Raw genomic sequence first — 15,264 nt, 5'->3', positions numbered from 1 at the left:
TACTTGCACTGGTGTGCTTTTGAACTCCTAGGTTGGCAGAAGCTGGGATAGAGCAACAGGAGCTCACCTTGTCATGCAGATTCAAACTGCCGACCTTACAACCAGCAAGCCCAAGAGACTAAATGGTTTAGACCACAATGCCACCTGTGTCCCCTCCTCTACCGAAAGCGTCCATACCAAAGAATAAGAGACACGCTTGGCCATATGTTCCCAAAACCAGGTTAGTTTATTTGTATTGTTTCATATAATGTGTGGATTTATTCTTTTGTACTTAAATATGGATATCATTATTTACAATTGCTTCTAATATATATATATTTAATTGTAAAACAACATTTGGACTTGGGGTAGTTTTCTGAAAAAGGTGTCCTACAAATCAACAGATGATGAAGCACTGATTTAAAACCAACCATGTTAAATACATCTGTATTTTATGTAAGCCATTTAGATTTGTTGTTATTATTAAGCCATCTGTAAATTTGATAAACACACCAACCAACAGCACAATTAGTAATGTGATCATGAGAAAAGGCCTGCTTATATCAGGCCAAACACCTAACTGTTCCAGCATTCTGCTCCCACTGTGGCCAAACAGGACATGAGTACAACAGAACTCTTCCCCCTCATAATTCCCAGCCACTAGTATTCATATGGATACGGCCTTGGATAATAGAGGTAATATATTCATCATGAATATTAGCCTTTGTCCTCTATCAATCCATCCCATTTTAATAAGAGGGCATTACCCTATGAAATTAAAACTTTACGCACTGGAATTCCAGTGCAGCTTTTAGGTGAGTATGCCAGGATGCAATCCACCATATATTTGGGAATATATCTTACCTTTGAAGTTCAGAGGGGAGCTGCTGGAGGATGCATTTTCACTGTTCTCTAAGCTATTCGGCCTTGATACTGGAAGGGAGAAGAGGCACATGAGAGCCTAAGGTGAGTCCCACCTCCCGAGTAGCATCAATTAGGAAGAAAATAAGTCAACATTTCCACTCACTGGAGACCAGAAAGGTCTCTCACGGTGCTCCGAGAAATCATGCGGCAGCAGCGACAACAACAAATTCTTTCCAGTGATAATGCCTTGCATCCTAAGAACTGTGAATGGAACTTTGCTCATGGAATCGGGTTTTCCCCACCTCCCATTGCAGCCTCCTCAACCCCCAAAAGGCACCGTATAGAGGTCTGGGGACAGCCTTCCTCCCTGAACGGTGTTTAGTGTTGAGGATCAATGACAAAGGGGGAACGACTAATCACTTACTGTGCTGCCTGCTTGAAAGCTCTACCTCAAGGAAGGTTTCATACAGGTCACCCTCTGAATTATGGCCTGGATAGAAGAATGCAAGGTATCAGAACATAATGTTCAACAGAGATGAACAAAACCAGCAGACGTGTCCAGCCATGTTATTTAACTTTCGAAATGGTATAGGTCAATACAGGGAGATGTGAAGGTGTGTTGCATAAACAGGCAACCTGTCAAGTCTGAACTAGGTGCAAATGCTAGGTCTGGTCATGGGAGTGAAGACCACACACTAGGGAGGGCTAGGCTGGAAGCATGGAGAAAAGGGGGCTGCCTGGAACTCTCCAGACTTAGCAAGGGATGCTTCCCAATATACGCTCTCCAAAAATCTATTCTCTTCAGTGCAGCACCAATAATGTGCAAGGGCCAATGTTTCAGCTGCAAAGCGCCCCAAAGGTAGCAAATCACTGAAGATACACATTGGAGGAGCAGAGGAACTAAGTCCCATATTCCATGGCACAAACCTGTTTTCAGTTTTAACGCCAACTGTAGAACACGTGACATAGAACATGTGATTTTAATGCCAACGGTAGAACATGTGACATACTTACAAACAGCATGCTTGTAAAATGTACTGTCCAACCACCACATGTCTACACCCTTAAACGTTTCTGCCACATTAAAGGCCAAATTGGTTTTTTGGGTTGGTTTTTTTACTTGTTTCCTCTATCTTCTTCTCCCCACACACAAATGATGTACAGTGGTGCCTCGCAAGACGAAAAGAATCCATTCTGTGATTCTCTTTGTCTAGCGGTTTTTTCGTCTTGCGAAGCAAGCCCATTGACGGATTAGCGCTATTAGCGGCTTATCTGCTGATCAGATCAGCTGATAAGCGGCTTAGTGGCTTAGAAAAAGGGGGGGTAGGAAAAAAAAACAGCAGGAACTCGCAAGACATTGTCGTCTTGCGAAGCAAGCCCATAGAAAATTCGTTTTGCGAAGCACCTCCAAAACGGAAAACTCTTTCGTCTAGCGAGTTTTCCGTCTTGCGAGGCATTCGTCTTGCGGGGCACCACTGTACACAGTTCGCTAGCGTTAACACATGAGGACTTATGCACCAAAGCCAGTTCTATGAAAGGGGAGATGGTAAATGAAGCAATGCCTGCACATTGAGGCTTTTTATTCGTTTGAACTTGGAAAGTGTTTGCTGAACCTCCCCAAAGCCAAGGCCCCCATTGCTAACCTGAAGTCAAGTCAGCCATGGCACATACCTCTGGGTCTGTTTTGTTGTCTAGAGGTGGAGGTAGAACCAGGAGCAGCCAGGTAGGCGGCTGAGGCAGAGTAAGTCCTGGAACTCGGCTCCACGTAGCACTGCTTAAGAGCAGAGTCCGTTGCACTTTCAATGTGGTCACTGCTGCCTCCATAATGAGAATTTCTCTTCGGCTTTGAATCCACTAATATTGAGTGGGAAAGGCAGAAGAACGAGAGAGAGAGAGAGAGAGAGAGAGAGAGAGAGAGAGAGAATAAAGCACACCAAAACTAGGCACAAATTTACCCACCCACCGCCCTATAAATGCAGCAAGCAGGCACAAAAACAGTGGCACAAAAGATGCGCTGATTATGCAAGCTGTATCACTGAAGTTTATTATCAGGTTATATTTGCATTCAGTTTTGCAACCGGATGCTAGCTCAGTGAGAACCTAATGAGTGTCCTGAGTAGCAGGGAGAATGTTTTGTAGATATTATGGCCACACACCAACACTGGATGGGGTGAGAGCACTGAAAATCCTCTAAGGCTGGAAAGCTATTAACCCTTACTTGGGAGTAAGCCCTAATGAACCTATAGGGATCTATTTCAAGAATAGGATCAGATATCACAAATGCTTTCTCCCTTTAGCATTACAATAAAGAAGGTAATTAATGTTTGATGCCCTATGCAACATATTGTTCCTAGTGTTCCTTCAGGGAATAATTCATTTTTCAACACAATAGTTTTGAATATGGCCTTGGTTACGCTGGCATACTCGGTTATAAATTTAAACTGCCCATTGGAGTACTAAACGCCAAAATTATTTACTTGTCAAAGTGAGTTAGTATTCATTAAATAATAAGGGTCTTGTATACTTTCAAATGCCCAAGAAGTGCATGTTACAATTGTTTTCCAGAGTAATTCTCTGCAAACGATACCACTGAATTCCTGAAAAATGAATAGGATAAGGCACAAGTAACAAATGGCTGGCATAGACAACAAACAACAGCGACAAATTAAATTAGCACAAAAGACACAGGTGAGTTAAAAATTGCAAAGTAAGCCTGAGAAAAGTGCCTGGAAGCTGTGCGTAAGGCTATGGTGCAATGGAAATATGAAAATGCCAACATAATACTGGCAGCAAACACTCAAATCTGATGTGTCCCATATTCTAGAAGCTCGTGGAACTTGGGAAGTAAGAGGAAAAGCAACTTTAGGGCTGATTTATAATGCTGCCTCCTAGTCATCTACATGTAAAAAAAGGAGAGACATTTGTTGTAATACAAAAGTGACTTATGCTGCACATTCTGATGTGATGCACATCCTATTTAGGGTCAGCTCTCTCAGAACAGTTACTCTTACTTAACAAACATTTTAAAATCACCCACCTCTTGCTTTGGACAATTTTTTTTTAATGTAAAAAGGAGACAAAATGCAATGGCATTTCTTCACTACAAAACTGGACGTTTTGCGGATAGTAGTATTTTGCACTTTCTAAAAATTAGAGTAGGTTACGGCAGGAGCAGCTGACATGGTGCTCACCCCATGTTGCTGGGCTGTGGTTCCTATCCTTCTTCCTGAGCACTGGTGCAGAGTGAGGGGAGCTCAGCAAAGATCTGTAGGTTTTTCCACACTGGCAATACCTGGGCTCAAGTATCATAACATTCAGCTACCTTTGCCAATAAAGGTAAAGGTACCCCTGCCCGTACGGGCCAGTCGTGTCCGACTCTAGGGTTGCGTGCTCATCTCGCTCTAGAGGCCATGAGCTGGCGCCATCCGAAGACACTTCCGGGTCACGTGGCCAGCGTGACGAAGCTGCAGCTGGCGAGCCAGCACCACGGCAGCACACGGAAACGCCGTTTACCTTCCCGCTATAAAGCAGTCCCTATTTATCTACTTGCACTTAGAGTGCTTTCGAACTGCTAGGTGGGCAGGAGCTGGGACCGAACGATGGGAGCTCACCCCGCCGCGGGGATTCGAACCGCTGACCATACGATCGGCAAGTCCTAGGTGCTGAGGTTTTACCCACAGCGCCACCCGCGTCCCTATGCCACCCGCGTCCCTATTTGCCAATGGTTAAGTCTATAGTTCGATGTCTACATTGCAATATTATCAGAGAACAGACAAACAGCATATCGGGAAGGGGTGAGTGCTGCAAAGGGTCTGTTAGATAAAAGGAATCTTTAACACAGAATATGCAGAGGCAGTTAAAGAGGATCATTGGCAACACAGCGACAGCAGTTCATCTCCGCATTTGGACAGGACATGAGGCACACCAGTGAAGCACACAGCAAACCCACTTACTTAAGATGTGCACCATCACCTGTAAAGAAATGGGCACTGTGTGTTCCTTTAGAGTGTACTGTGGTGAAGAAACGATCCAGATTGTGCAATAAAAGATTCTTCATTTTACTGAGGGGGAAATGTAGTCCATGTTGACTTGATCTGAGCTTGGATTTAGTTTGTGTCAATGATATGCTGAACATCTATAATTTGTGTATGTAGAGAAGTTATAAGTCTGGTATATATATCTATTCAGAAATGCATTGAAAATAAATGATAAGAGAAGGTGTTAGAGATCTCCCGTTTCCGAGAAAGAAAGTGGCTCATTAGGAGAGGATGGGATGTCAGAAGACGGCCAGAACCGGAAGCGGTTAGAGAGAGACGGATGATTCGATGGAGACTTGGGAGACTTTTCTTTGGGCTTGCTTGTGCTTCTCAAAAAGGGAATCTTTTTGCGTTGAGCAGCTAAATGTTATCACCCAGAGATCCCAAAAGGAAGAAGAAAGGAAGAAAAAAAGTAACAGAAATAACTAAAATGTACTTCAAACAACCAAGAGACTAGCTAAACATGAAAATGGACCAATTATTTATTCTACAGCAACTACTAAATCAGGTGAGGGATTAGATGAGAAAATGGTGCAGCCACAGCCAATAGTATCTACGATTATACATACATAGTAAAATCATACATGCAATAGACACATCTGCTGCTTTTCTCTGTACAGTGGTACCTTGGTTCTCAAACGCCTTGGTTCTCAAACGCCAAAAAACCCAGAAGTGTTCCGATTTTTGAACGTTTTTTGGAAACTGATGTGGCTGTCGGCTATTGTTTTCCAGGGCACCTGCACCAATCAGAAGCTGCACCTTGGTTTTTGAACATTTGAGAAGTCAAACGGACTTCTGAAACGGCTTAAGTTTGGCGTTTTTGTTTTTGCTATTTATTTTGTGGTTTTGAGGCTTTTCCGGTAAATTTGTTTTTGTGACTGTGTGGAACCCAGTTCATCTACTGAATGATTGATTGTGTAACTGTGGAAATGGATAAAAGCCCCCCACCCCACCCCACCCCACCCCACCCCCCGCAATCCAAACAATGACTATCATCAGTGCAGGTAAGAAAAAAAATTAATTTTAATTTTTATAATCTACAATACTACCTTATTTATTTTATAGTACAGTACATTGCTTTCATTTTATGGATCAATGGTCTCGTTAGATAGTCAAATTCATGTTAAATTACTGTTTTTAGAGGTTGTTTTTAAAAGTCTGGAATGGATTAACCCATTTTGCATTACTTTCTATGGGAAAGTGCGCCTTGGTTTTGGAACGCTTTGGTTTTGGAACGGACTTCAGGAACGGATTCAGTTTGAGAACCAAAGTACCACTATACTGCAGTTTAGAAATATCACTGCGTAATTGCAGACCAAGCCTGCATTTCTTAATCATTTGAGGGCATATGCTTTTACTTTGTGTAGCATCTCTTACAGAATTTGTAAATGAGAAGGGACACAGAGCATTCCCCGTTTCATGAGCTGCATCTACGTGGTTCTTGATCCAGGAGAGATGCCTATTAATGCCCTGTGGTTCAGCTCTGGCTGCAGCTTGTGGTTAGTGAGCCCACAAGCCCAGGCACAGACAACACACTAAGCCAAATCATGGCTTAGTTCAGCATGGTACAAGAGTGAGAGAAACCGGGGAGAAGTAAAGTAGTTATGAGCTCCTCGCTGGGAGCCTGTACATTATTTTTGTGTTCCTCATAAACCATAACTTGGCTTACTGGGCTGTGTGAACCAGCATGTGTACAATGGTCACACATTTACCATTATAATTAAGGTCTACATTAAGATTTCACATCATTTCCCCCCATACACTTGTATACATTGCAAAGTAAGTAAGGCACATTTGAACACAATGGGACTTTAGCACAAGGTTAAGCACTTAAATTCCACCAGTTACAAATACAATTGAGGCCTAACTTCCTCTGGATTAAGTCTCAGCTAGTTAATATCATGCACCTTCCATCTCTCCCAATGTGCCACGTGGGTCACACACACAGTTCCTTTAGAAAATATTTGTACAGCATAAAGAAAAGTTGTGAAAAGTTTTCAGAAGAATTTCACTCAATGCTCTTGTTTTCTTCCTGCTCTTTAATAAATGCCAGCCTTTTCCAATAATCCTGAAAATTGCTTTTACCTCCAAGTCAATAATTATTAGTTGCATTTTAGTGTAACATACTCTGCTTTCTTACTGACAAACAGCTGGTTATAAAATGAAAAACACCAACCAACACCCTGTGTCTCTTGAAATCACTACCAACCTTTCCCACTTTTCTTACTGTTTCTGTGCGACCATTTCTTTCCTAATTACTCCCTCTACTGTTAAGAGATGGGCCACACCTTCAGAGTGCATAAAATGTCATAGTAAATTGCACTATATGGAGGAACCTTTATATATTCTTTATATATTTTGGACAGCATGAAGTGCAAAATCTCCATCCATTAATTTTGAAACAGTATTTAATAGATCTCACGCAATCAACTCAGAAAACATGTTGAGTTGAGATGCTGTTAAAAAACCCAGACATTTGGATGAATCTGATAAACTCAGAGAACTACTATGTCTAATAGGACATGTGACAGTAATACTATTAGTATTCAGTAATCCAAAATAAATTTATTTACTATAAACCATCTTTCAGTCATAATGCCTCCCAAAGCAGTTTAAAATAATAAAATTGAAGATGAAGTAAATAATAATAATAATCTAAAAACCACTAGACAAGAAGTCTAATTTAGCAGCAGCAATGGCAGGACAACCAAACCACAGCATCAGAATAAGCAAAACCTTCAAACAGAAGCAGCAGCAAAAGAAAAACTTTACTCCATCTTCGTGCTGATAGCTCAGTAAAAAAGTTTTATGTTTCACACTGCCCTCCCCAGAAAACAGACTGTGCCTGATGAACCTCCAAATAGTAGGAAGTTTCAGAAAAATAATAATAATAATAATAATAATAATAATAATAATAATAATAATAATAATAATAATAATAATAATAATAATTTATTATGTATACCCCGCCCATCTGCATCTGGCTGGGTTTCCCCAGCCACTCTGGGCGGCTTCCAACAGTACACTAAAATACAATAACCTATTAAACATTAAAAGCTTCCCTAAATAGGGCTGCCTTCAGATGTCTTCTAAAAGTCTGGTAGTTGTTTTTCTCTTTGACATCTGGTGGGCAAAAGGTCCCCAAACTAAAAACTCTGCTCCTTATTGAACAGGGGTAGGGAATCAGTGGCTCTTCAGACATGTTTGAACTCCAGCTCCCATGAACCATAGCCATCATGGCCAATGGTCAGGGGTGATGGGAGTTCCGTATCTGCATTGTTGAGGATCCACAACTCACAGTAGTCATGGCTTCAATGGCAGAGCTTAATATGCTGGGAAATGGTTTATCAGATGTATATTGACCCCTGCTGCATCTCAGAAGTTTGATAAGCAGTGGCTGCAACCTCAATATAATCCATGCTTAAAAAGCAAATCAACATTCCGTCCCGAAAAAAAACTGTTTAGCAACCCTGTATAAATAAGTACAAACTCATTTTCAGAGGTAGCTCCAGAGTGGTGAACTGGGACATTGCTGCAACAGCAAAACCAACCTCACTTTGTATGGAGCACCCAAGAACACCAGGCAGTACAAGATAATTCTCCATCTGTGTTTGCAGTTAAAGGAGTCCACTTTCCAAAGGACTCATTATTCTAGAATGGGAAAGTATGCTCTGCATACTTTTTCCTGCTTCTGCTGGTTGTGTATTTTGTGTGTGTGTGTGTGTGTGTGTGTGTGTGTGTATTGGGGGGCAGGGAATAAAGAGCTACCGTATTTTTCGTCCCATAGGACGCTCCTAGTTTTTTTGGGGGGAAATAAAGGGGGGGGAATTCAGTTTATTTCCCCCCCAAAAGCAGGTCAGAGAAACCGAACCAGGTCGAGGAACAGCGGGATGGCGGCGCTGCGCCTCCCTGCTGTCCTCCGAGCTTGTGGAGCTGGCCCATGTCTGTCCGGCGTGCGGGGCGCTCTGCTTCAGGGCGCCCCGCCCGCCGAGCAGCAGGCTGCTATCCGCAGCATGGGGAGCCCTGCAGGGAACTCCTGCAGGGCTGCCCACACTGCGGATGTGTTCCCGAAGCGCCAGGCGCTCTGCTTTCAGCGCGCCCGGTGCTCCGGGAAGCAGGTTGCTATCCGCAGCCTAGACAGCCCTGCGGGAACTCCCGCAGGGCTGCCTAGGCTGCTGATGTATTCCTGAAGCCTGGAGAGCGAGAGGGGTCGGTGCGCACCGACCCCTCTCTCTCCCCAAGCTTCAGCGAAAGCCTGCATTCGCCCCATAGGACGCACCCAGATTTCCCCTTAATTTTGGAGGGGGAAAAGTGCGTCCTATAGGGCGAAAAATACGGTAATCATTTCACCTAAACCTCAAATCCTGCCCCCCTCCCAATCCCTCTAGGTTCTCTCATCAGCCATTAACCCCAATCTCCTCTTCTCTTCATGCAACTCTCGGCTGCCCACCTTCTTTTCAGTAAGCATAGGCTCAAGATTATGCTTGCTAGCTCTGCTTTGCCAGTGTGCTCAGCAAAAAGTGAGAAGGAGCTAGATGTTCTGTAGATTCTTGCCTCCAACTGGGAACCCTGTACCAATGAACTTCCTAATCACACATACAGGCTTTATGCACCTACAGAGTACCAGGTATACTCACACTTTTTGAAACTTTCCACTCAACATACAGAGATAGTGGTCAGTAGGTGCGACCCCACTGAGGAATCCCATGTTTACTGAATGTGTGAATGGAAAGTGACAACATGTTCAAACCTAACTTCTCAACACAACACCCACTCCCCTATCATGTTGTCTATGAAACAGGTGAGAGACCATCACCTCTGTGGAACCAGAAGGTACCACTATTCTCTCGATTTCTACCATCTCCACAAGGTGGTCTCCTTGTCTACCCTTCCTCATGAAAGAGCATTTAAAATAGCCCACTAAAAACAGATGTGCTTCACTCTTAATTTCCCACTTGATTTCAGTGGCATTCAGAAATGCTCAGCTGTGGCTGAATTGCACCCTTTTTTCTTTTCTTAGCTAGCTAACCTTGCCAGCACCAACAGACCAGCAGTTGATTAACTATACATTAAGTGCAACACCACCTACCTTTCCCCACAGGTCCATTATTCTGCTCTCTGCCTTCCACTGAGCCAGACTCTGCGGAGGTGTTCTCCAGATTCTCCTGCTGCTTGGGCAGCTGTGATGGCGATGGTGACCCAGCTGTGTCTGTGCTTTCTGAGTGCCATGGAGGGCTCTCTGTTGAGGATTTCAACCGTTCTCTTGTAGCTTCTTTCTTTGGCTTCATGAGTTTAACCAAGGCTCTAGCTCCTATCCAGTGGTTTTTCCTATTATTGAGGGAAGGAGCAGCAATCATTTTGTTTCGTGTTTTTAGCACAGTGCAATACTTATCTTTTCTCTCCACCATAAAAGAGTACTGTGAAACTGCCTTGGCATTAGGAAGATGACATTCCCTGACTCAATAAAAGTTGGGCCGCGTTTTGCCAGAGGATTTAAAAACCAAACACTGGGCAAAGACCCTGCATGGAGTTTTCACATAAACAAACATCCCATGAATTTTTTATTTGTTGTCTCTTATGAGGACCTTTTTGGATTCCATTCATTAAAAACTTCTGGGAGAAAGATGGGGACTTAACACTGTAATTGCTCACTGCTGAGATACATACAGACACCAGTGCCCTTATCTATGAGCCTTATATAGCAGGGGTGGTGAACCTTCATCCCACAGGCTGAATGTGGCCTTCTAGGCCCCTCTGTCTGGCCCTTGGGACTCACCCCAGGTCACTACCCATCACTGGCACCTTCCTCAAGTGCCTTTGCCTGGATGTTGCATGTCCTTGAACTGCGTATCTTGCTGGCCGGAACGGAGGGTGGAGAAAAGTGGTCTGTGTGGTGTCTAGAGATCTTTGGCTTTTGTGTGGCAAATGTAGCTTACTGTACAAAGTAAGAGTTGCATCTGTAGCTTCACTCACTTTTGCTTCTGACCCTACTCATCGGTGGCATGCAGCCTCGGGCTGAAAAACGCCCCCACCCTTGCCTTATCAACAGTGACTATCTGTGCATCCACACATGATGAAACCTGCAAGGTGTGGCCAACCCCCCAACCCCAATATCTTCCCTAAGAGGAAATGCCTGTGCCTCAATAAACAGAATTTCTAGACTGCAAGAACTGTCAGTAAGTGGCCGCCTTTCCAAACACAAAGGCCCTCGCAATACAAGTTGCCCTCGCACACTTAAGGGGCATCTTTCTGCCTAGGACAGGACTGCCCCTGTGCCATTTAAGCTTGAGAAAACTTACTTTTTTGGAGCCGGATCATAAAACTTATACTGATCCATTATTTTCTCCTCCAGTTTTTCTTTGTGTCGCCTTAATGCATTCAGTTTGTCACTGTTGAAAAACCAAAGCGGCAGGGGAAAAACAACACATGAGCACTTAGAGGGTTCTACTTGCTAGGAATTGAGTATAATTAATAATTCAACTCTCACAAAGCTCGTGTCCCCGAGGGCAGGATTTTGAGCGATGAAAAGCCCTTCTGAGAAAGTACCTATCACACAGAAGTAATTAGCTTCATGATTAAGCACGTCAGCCGTCTAGTTGGTAGGGCAACCACCACCAAAAAGCTGAAGCACAAGAAAACAACAAGGAGGATTTTAAAATGCTTGCAGTCCTTGAGGGGGGAAAAGTGCTGGTTTTGTTTTGTTTGTGGAACGTGTGAGCTAAACTACCTAGGTAGATTAAGTCAAAATCAGTTCAATACAATCACGACAAGTTCATGGCAGGATTTAATGACCACACAGTATATCTGGGCCTCTGGACAATGTAGTTGGGTGCCTGGATAGTACAGGGCTGTTACCATGTCTGCTAAAAGTTTAGGGATCAGCCAGTACCATGTGAAATAGAACCTCACACCTTCATACCTGCAGCTTGTCCCAACAAATTTTACATAACTTACCAGGTGCATCATTCAATCTGCCATATACCAGGTAAGCACATTTGGCACTTAAAAAGAAACCCCAAAACTACCTTTATGTATGCTGTTATATACACTACGAGTGAATGAAACAAGACTGCTGCTCCAGCTGTTGCCTGCCATGACTCATTCAAGAGTACTTGGGGTTTCAGGCGCACTTAAAGGCTTGCGTGCACCAGGCAAGTCTCAGGCAAGTCTCAGGGCTTGATTTCCCTCCATGTCTTGTTGCAAATTGCTTTTGCAACTTTCCAAAGTTTCAGCCACAGGTTGAGACAAAGCTTGGGAGGCTGCTCTTCATGGTCCAGAGGAAATCTGAATTATACATAGAGGCTAATACAAGACAGCACATCGTAAGGATTATCTGTGATAATTGGCAGCATCACTAGTTAAGTATTTATATCTTGCACTTCTTAAACCAATTACTTGGCATCAGTGTGTCCTGCACAGTTGCACTATATATTGGGAAATAATAATGATAAATCACACCTTTCCTCCCAAAGAAACCCAGGATGGCAAAAAGATTCCTTTTTAAAAAACAAGCCTTATAGAAATAATTAAGTTGACAGAAACAATGGGTTGCATCCAGCACAAGTTTCAGCACCATAACAAACTTCTGCATGTGCAGTGAACATTCTCCTTCCTCTATTGCTGCCTGCAGTCCCCAGCACAATCCCAAAATCTGCTCCAGAGAGTTTGGGGGAGCCCTTAGAGAAGTTTTGGGGGAGCACAGGAGGAGGAGAGGAAGGGGAAGTCCCACTGAGTGGAAATCCATTTGTGCAGAGTTGGATACAAGTCAATATCTTTCAGCCATCGAATGCCTGGATGAACAGGATTAGTATCATTTTTAAAAATGCCTAAATGTTAATAACTAGGGGGAGAGGTGCACCTCATCAGGGAGGGCATTCCATGAGCAAGAGGCCACTACTGAGAAGGCCCTGACACAAGTTCACACCAGACAGGCAGCACCCAGTGGTGATGACACCAATAGGGCATTGCCTGCCAACCACTGAGGTCTGCAATGGCTTATCTTCTAGCTACTTGGCATCCCAGGCCATTAGGGCTTTGCACACTGATACCAACACCTTGAACTAGGTGTGGCAACTCACACTGCAGTCAGTACAGTGCTTTCAGGAAATAACTCTCTGCAGCTTGCATCTGCTTTCACACCCTAGCATCAGGTTGTTCAAGTGCAGGAGCAGGGATCTATGCAATACTCTGTAAACTGCGTAAAGCTGAGTAAAGGGATCACCCAGTTGCTCAGAAGCTTTTTAAATTGACTTTTGGCTGTAATGTGGCCCAAGGGACTCAGATATCCCCTTGGATGTCTCCATGCACCCTCATCGCCATGCTTCAATAACAGTCTCACTGACAACAGGATAAATAAGCGGGGAGGGGAGTCTTACATATATTGCTTCTGTTCCTCATGATACTGCTCCTTGTTCTCCATGTTCTGCTCCAACAGCATTTGGTTCTGTTGACTCAGCATCTGGATCTGACTCAGGAGATGATGATTCTCTTCTTCCAAGTTTCCTTTTAGGCGAGCCAGAAGCTATTCAACAGACACATCACAGGTGAAGTTCCCCTACCTGCGCTTGTCTATTCACCATTAATAAAACAGCACCAAGCCAAAGGTCCTTTGTACCCTAAAGCTCACCAACTACTTTGGCGGTCAGATAGCGAGTGCCAAACCACTGCCACCAGTGCTAAGATGCACATGCATAAGTATGTCTCACTCAAATAAATTACTGGCTGTTTGCTGCATTTATATTGTGGTAGCCTATCGCTTTCATTGCCATTCATTCACTGATTTTAACTGGGAGTGAAACTAGGCATGACAGGCTGCATAATCCAGCTTGGGTGATGCTGAAACCCTAACAAAGCAAGGTGGGGGGAGCTTTCAAGCGCATTGTGAAGCTGAGTCCCTGCTGGAATAAAGAAGCTAAAAAAACAAGTAACAGTTATGAGACAGGAAAAGATGAAGGCATGGAAGAGGTGAGCTCCCCAACCCCATCCTGTTCTCCAGTCCACCCATCTCACTTTTTAAGGATTTGGCAGCAACCCAAGCCCAACACCAGGGTTTCCCCTTCAAATTACTGGCATTTAAGTGCAAGTCAACGCCACTACATTCTGCTCCCTTTGGCTGCATTCTCACATGACAGTAAACCATGGTAAATGATTTACCACAAACACGCAGATAACTCTCACTTCATTTCTCCTTGCTAGCAACAATCCATCTTCCTGGGCTTCACAGTATGGCTGAACCAGGGATTGTTGTTTGCTTCACTCCAAACAAAGGACAATCCGAAGCCAAGGTTTGTTCTTGGCTTACCAGTTGCTTGGAGTGAAAGAAGCCATAACTCCCAGATTGGACATTAATGTTACGCCAAGGATTGTGGTTTGTTCCTCCTGTTTGCACCACAGAGAAGCAGTGAAGTGGGAGTGATCTTCCGTGGCTTACGGTCCTCTGTGAATGAGGCAGCATCTATTTATGGACTGGCAAAGTCTTCCTGATCCCAACAATAACCACCTGTATTTTATTGGTCCATAGATCTCACCTCACAGTGGTTGTCCAATTTAGTCAAGGAAATGTCCATGGTCTGGTACTGCTCCTTCAGCTCATCATAGCGAGCTTGACAGTGGTTCAGCTGTAGCTGGGAGCTATTCAAGGAGGTTTTCAGTTCCTTGGTGTGGACGTGAAGCCCCTCGTATTCTGCTTTGAGCTTGCTGTGCAAGAAATTAACCCTAAATGGGAAAAGCCAAACATCTCACTGCTTCCCTGTCCAAATCTCCAACAGCAATTCAAACCAGAAATGAACAGTTAAAACCTTGGTCCTTCTGAAGGGTAAGAATACAGTGTTTCTGAATGCTAAACAAATTTCTATTAGCAAATAATTAGTCAAGCATTAGATCTGCTAATAGTAAAATCTGAGAGGGATTACAAGTTTCAATGGTACCTCTGTTTTCCAAAAGCAAGGTTTTAACTTAATCCTACTCCATTTAAGCACAATTATGCCCTGCCCAAAATAATTACCAGAGCAGCGTTTGAGGGTGTATGTTTTTAATACTGGCATATTTCAGTTGTTCATTCAGTCCTGTGATAGATAATATCCTGCATTATGTCCCCAAAATTTTGCCTATGACTAGGGAAGGAGATTACTGGGTGAAAAAAATATACAACATAGACACAGAAAGTATCGTCATCATGTTAAAATGACAATGGTATAATGGAAGGCCTATAAAAACATTCCATACCTAAACTATATGCAATGTACTTGCAAACACTATGTTTTTTATATAGGTAAAAGGTAAAAAGGTAAAGGACCCCTGGACGGTTAAGTCCAGTCAAAAGCGACTATGGGGTGCAGTGCTCATCTCGCTTCAGGCCGAAGGAGCCAGCATTTGTCCACAGATA

At 43.5% G+C, this 15,264-nt stretch overlaps 1 protein-coding gene across 3 annotated transcripts in view; it reads right to left on the bottom strand.

The window, feature by feature from the left end:
• The window catches only part of CCDC88C (coiled-coil domain containing 88C), a 103,819-nt gene that overhangs the window by 3,806 nt on the left and 84,749 nt on the right, over positions 1-15,264 (bottom strand). For 2 of the 3 annotated variants that reach the window (XM_083500631.1, XM_083500633.1), the window contains 7 exons: positions 14,408-14,594; positions 13,256-13,401; positions 11,180-11,269; positions 9,970-10,208; positions 2,515-2,697; positions 1,268-1,333; positions 844-912 (listed from right to left, as the gene is read on the bottom strand). In XM_083500631.1, the coding sequence (XP_083356757.1) occupies positions 844-912; positions 1,268-1,333; positions 2,515-2,697; positions 9,970-10,208; positions 11,180-11,269; positions 13,256-13,401; positions 14,408-14,594 (980 nt within the window). The remainder of the gene's footprint in view (positions 1-843; positions 913-1,267; positions 1,334-2,514; positions 2,698-9,969; positions 10,209-11,179; positions 11,270-13,255; positions 13,402-14,407; positions 14,595-15,264) is intronic. The other variant, XM_083500632.1, reaches the window with a different exon arrangement.

Source organism: Podarcis liolepis (assembly GCF_965112155.1).
Source record: "Podarcis liolepis genome assembly, chromosome: 1".
Classification (NCBI taxonomy): Eukaryota; Metazoa; Chordata; class Lepidosauria; order Squamata; family Lacertidae; genus Podarcis; species Podarcis liolepis.
This window is presented reverse-complemented; position numbering and strand designations above follow the sequence as displayed.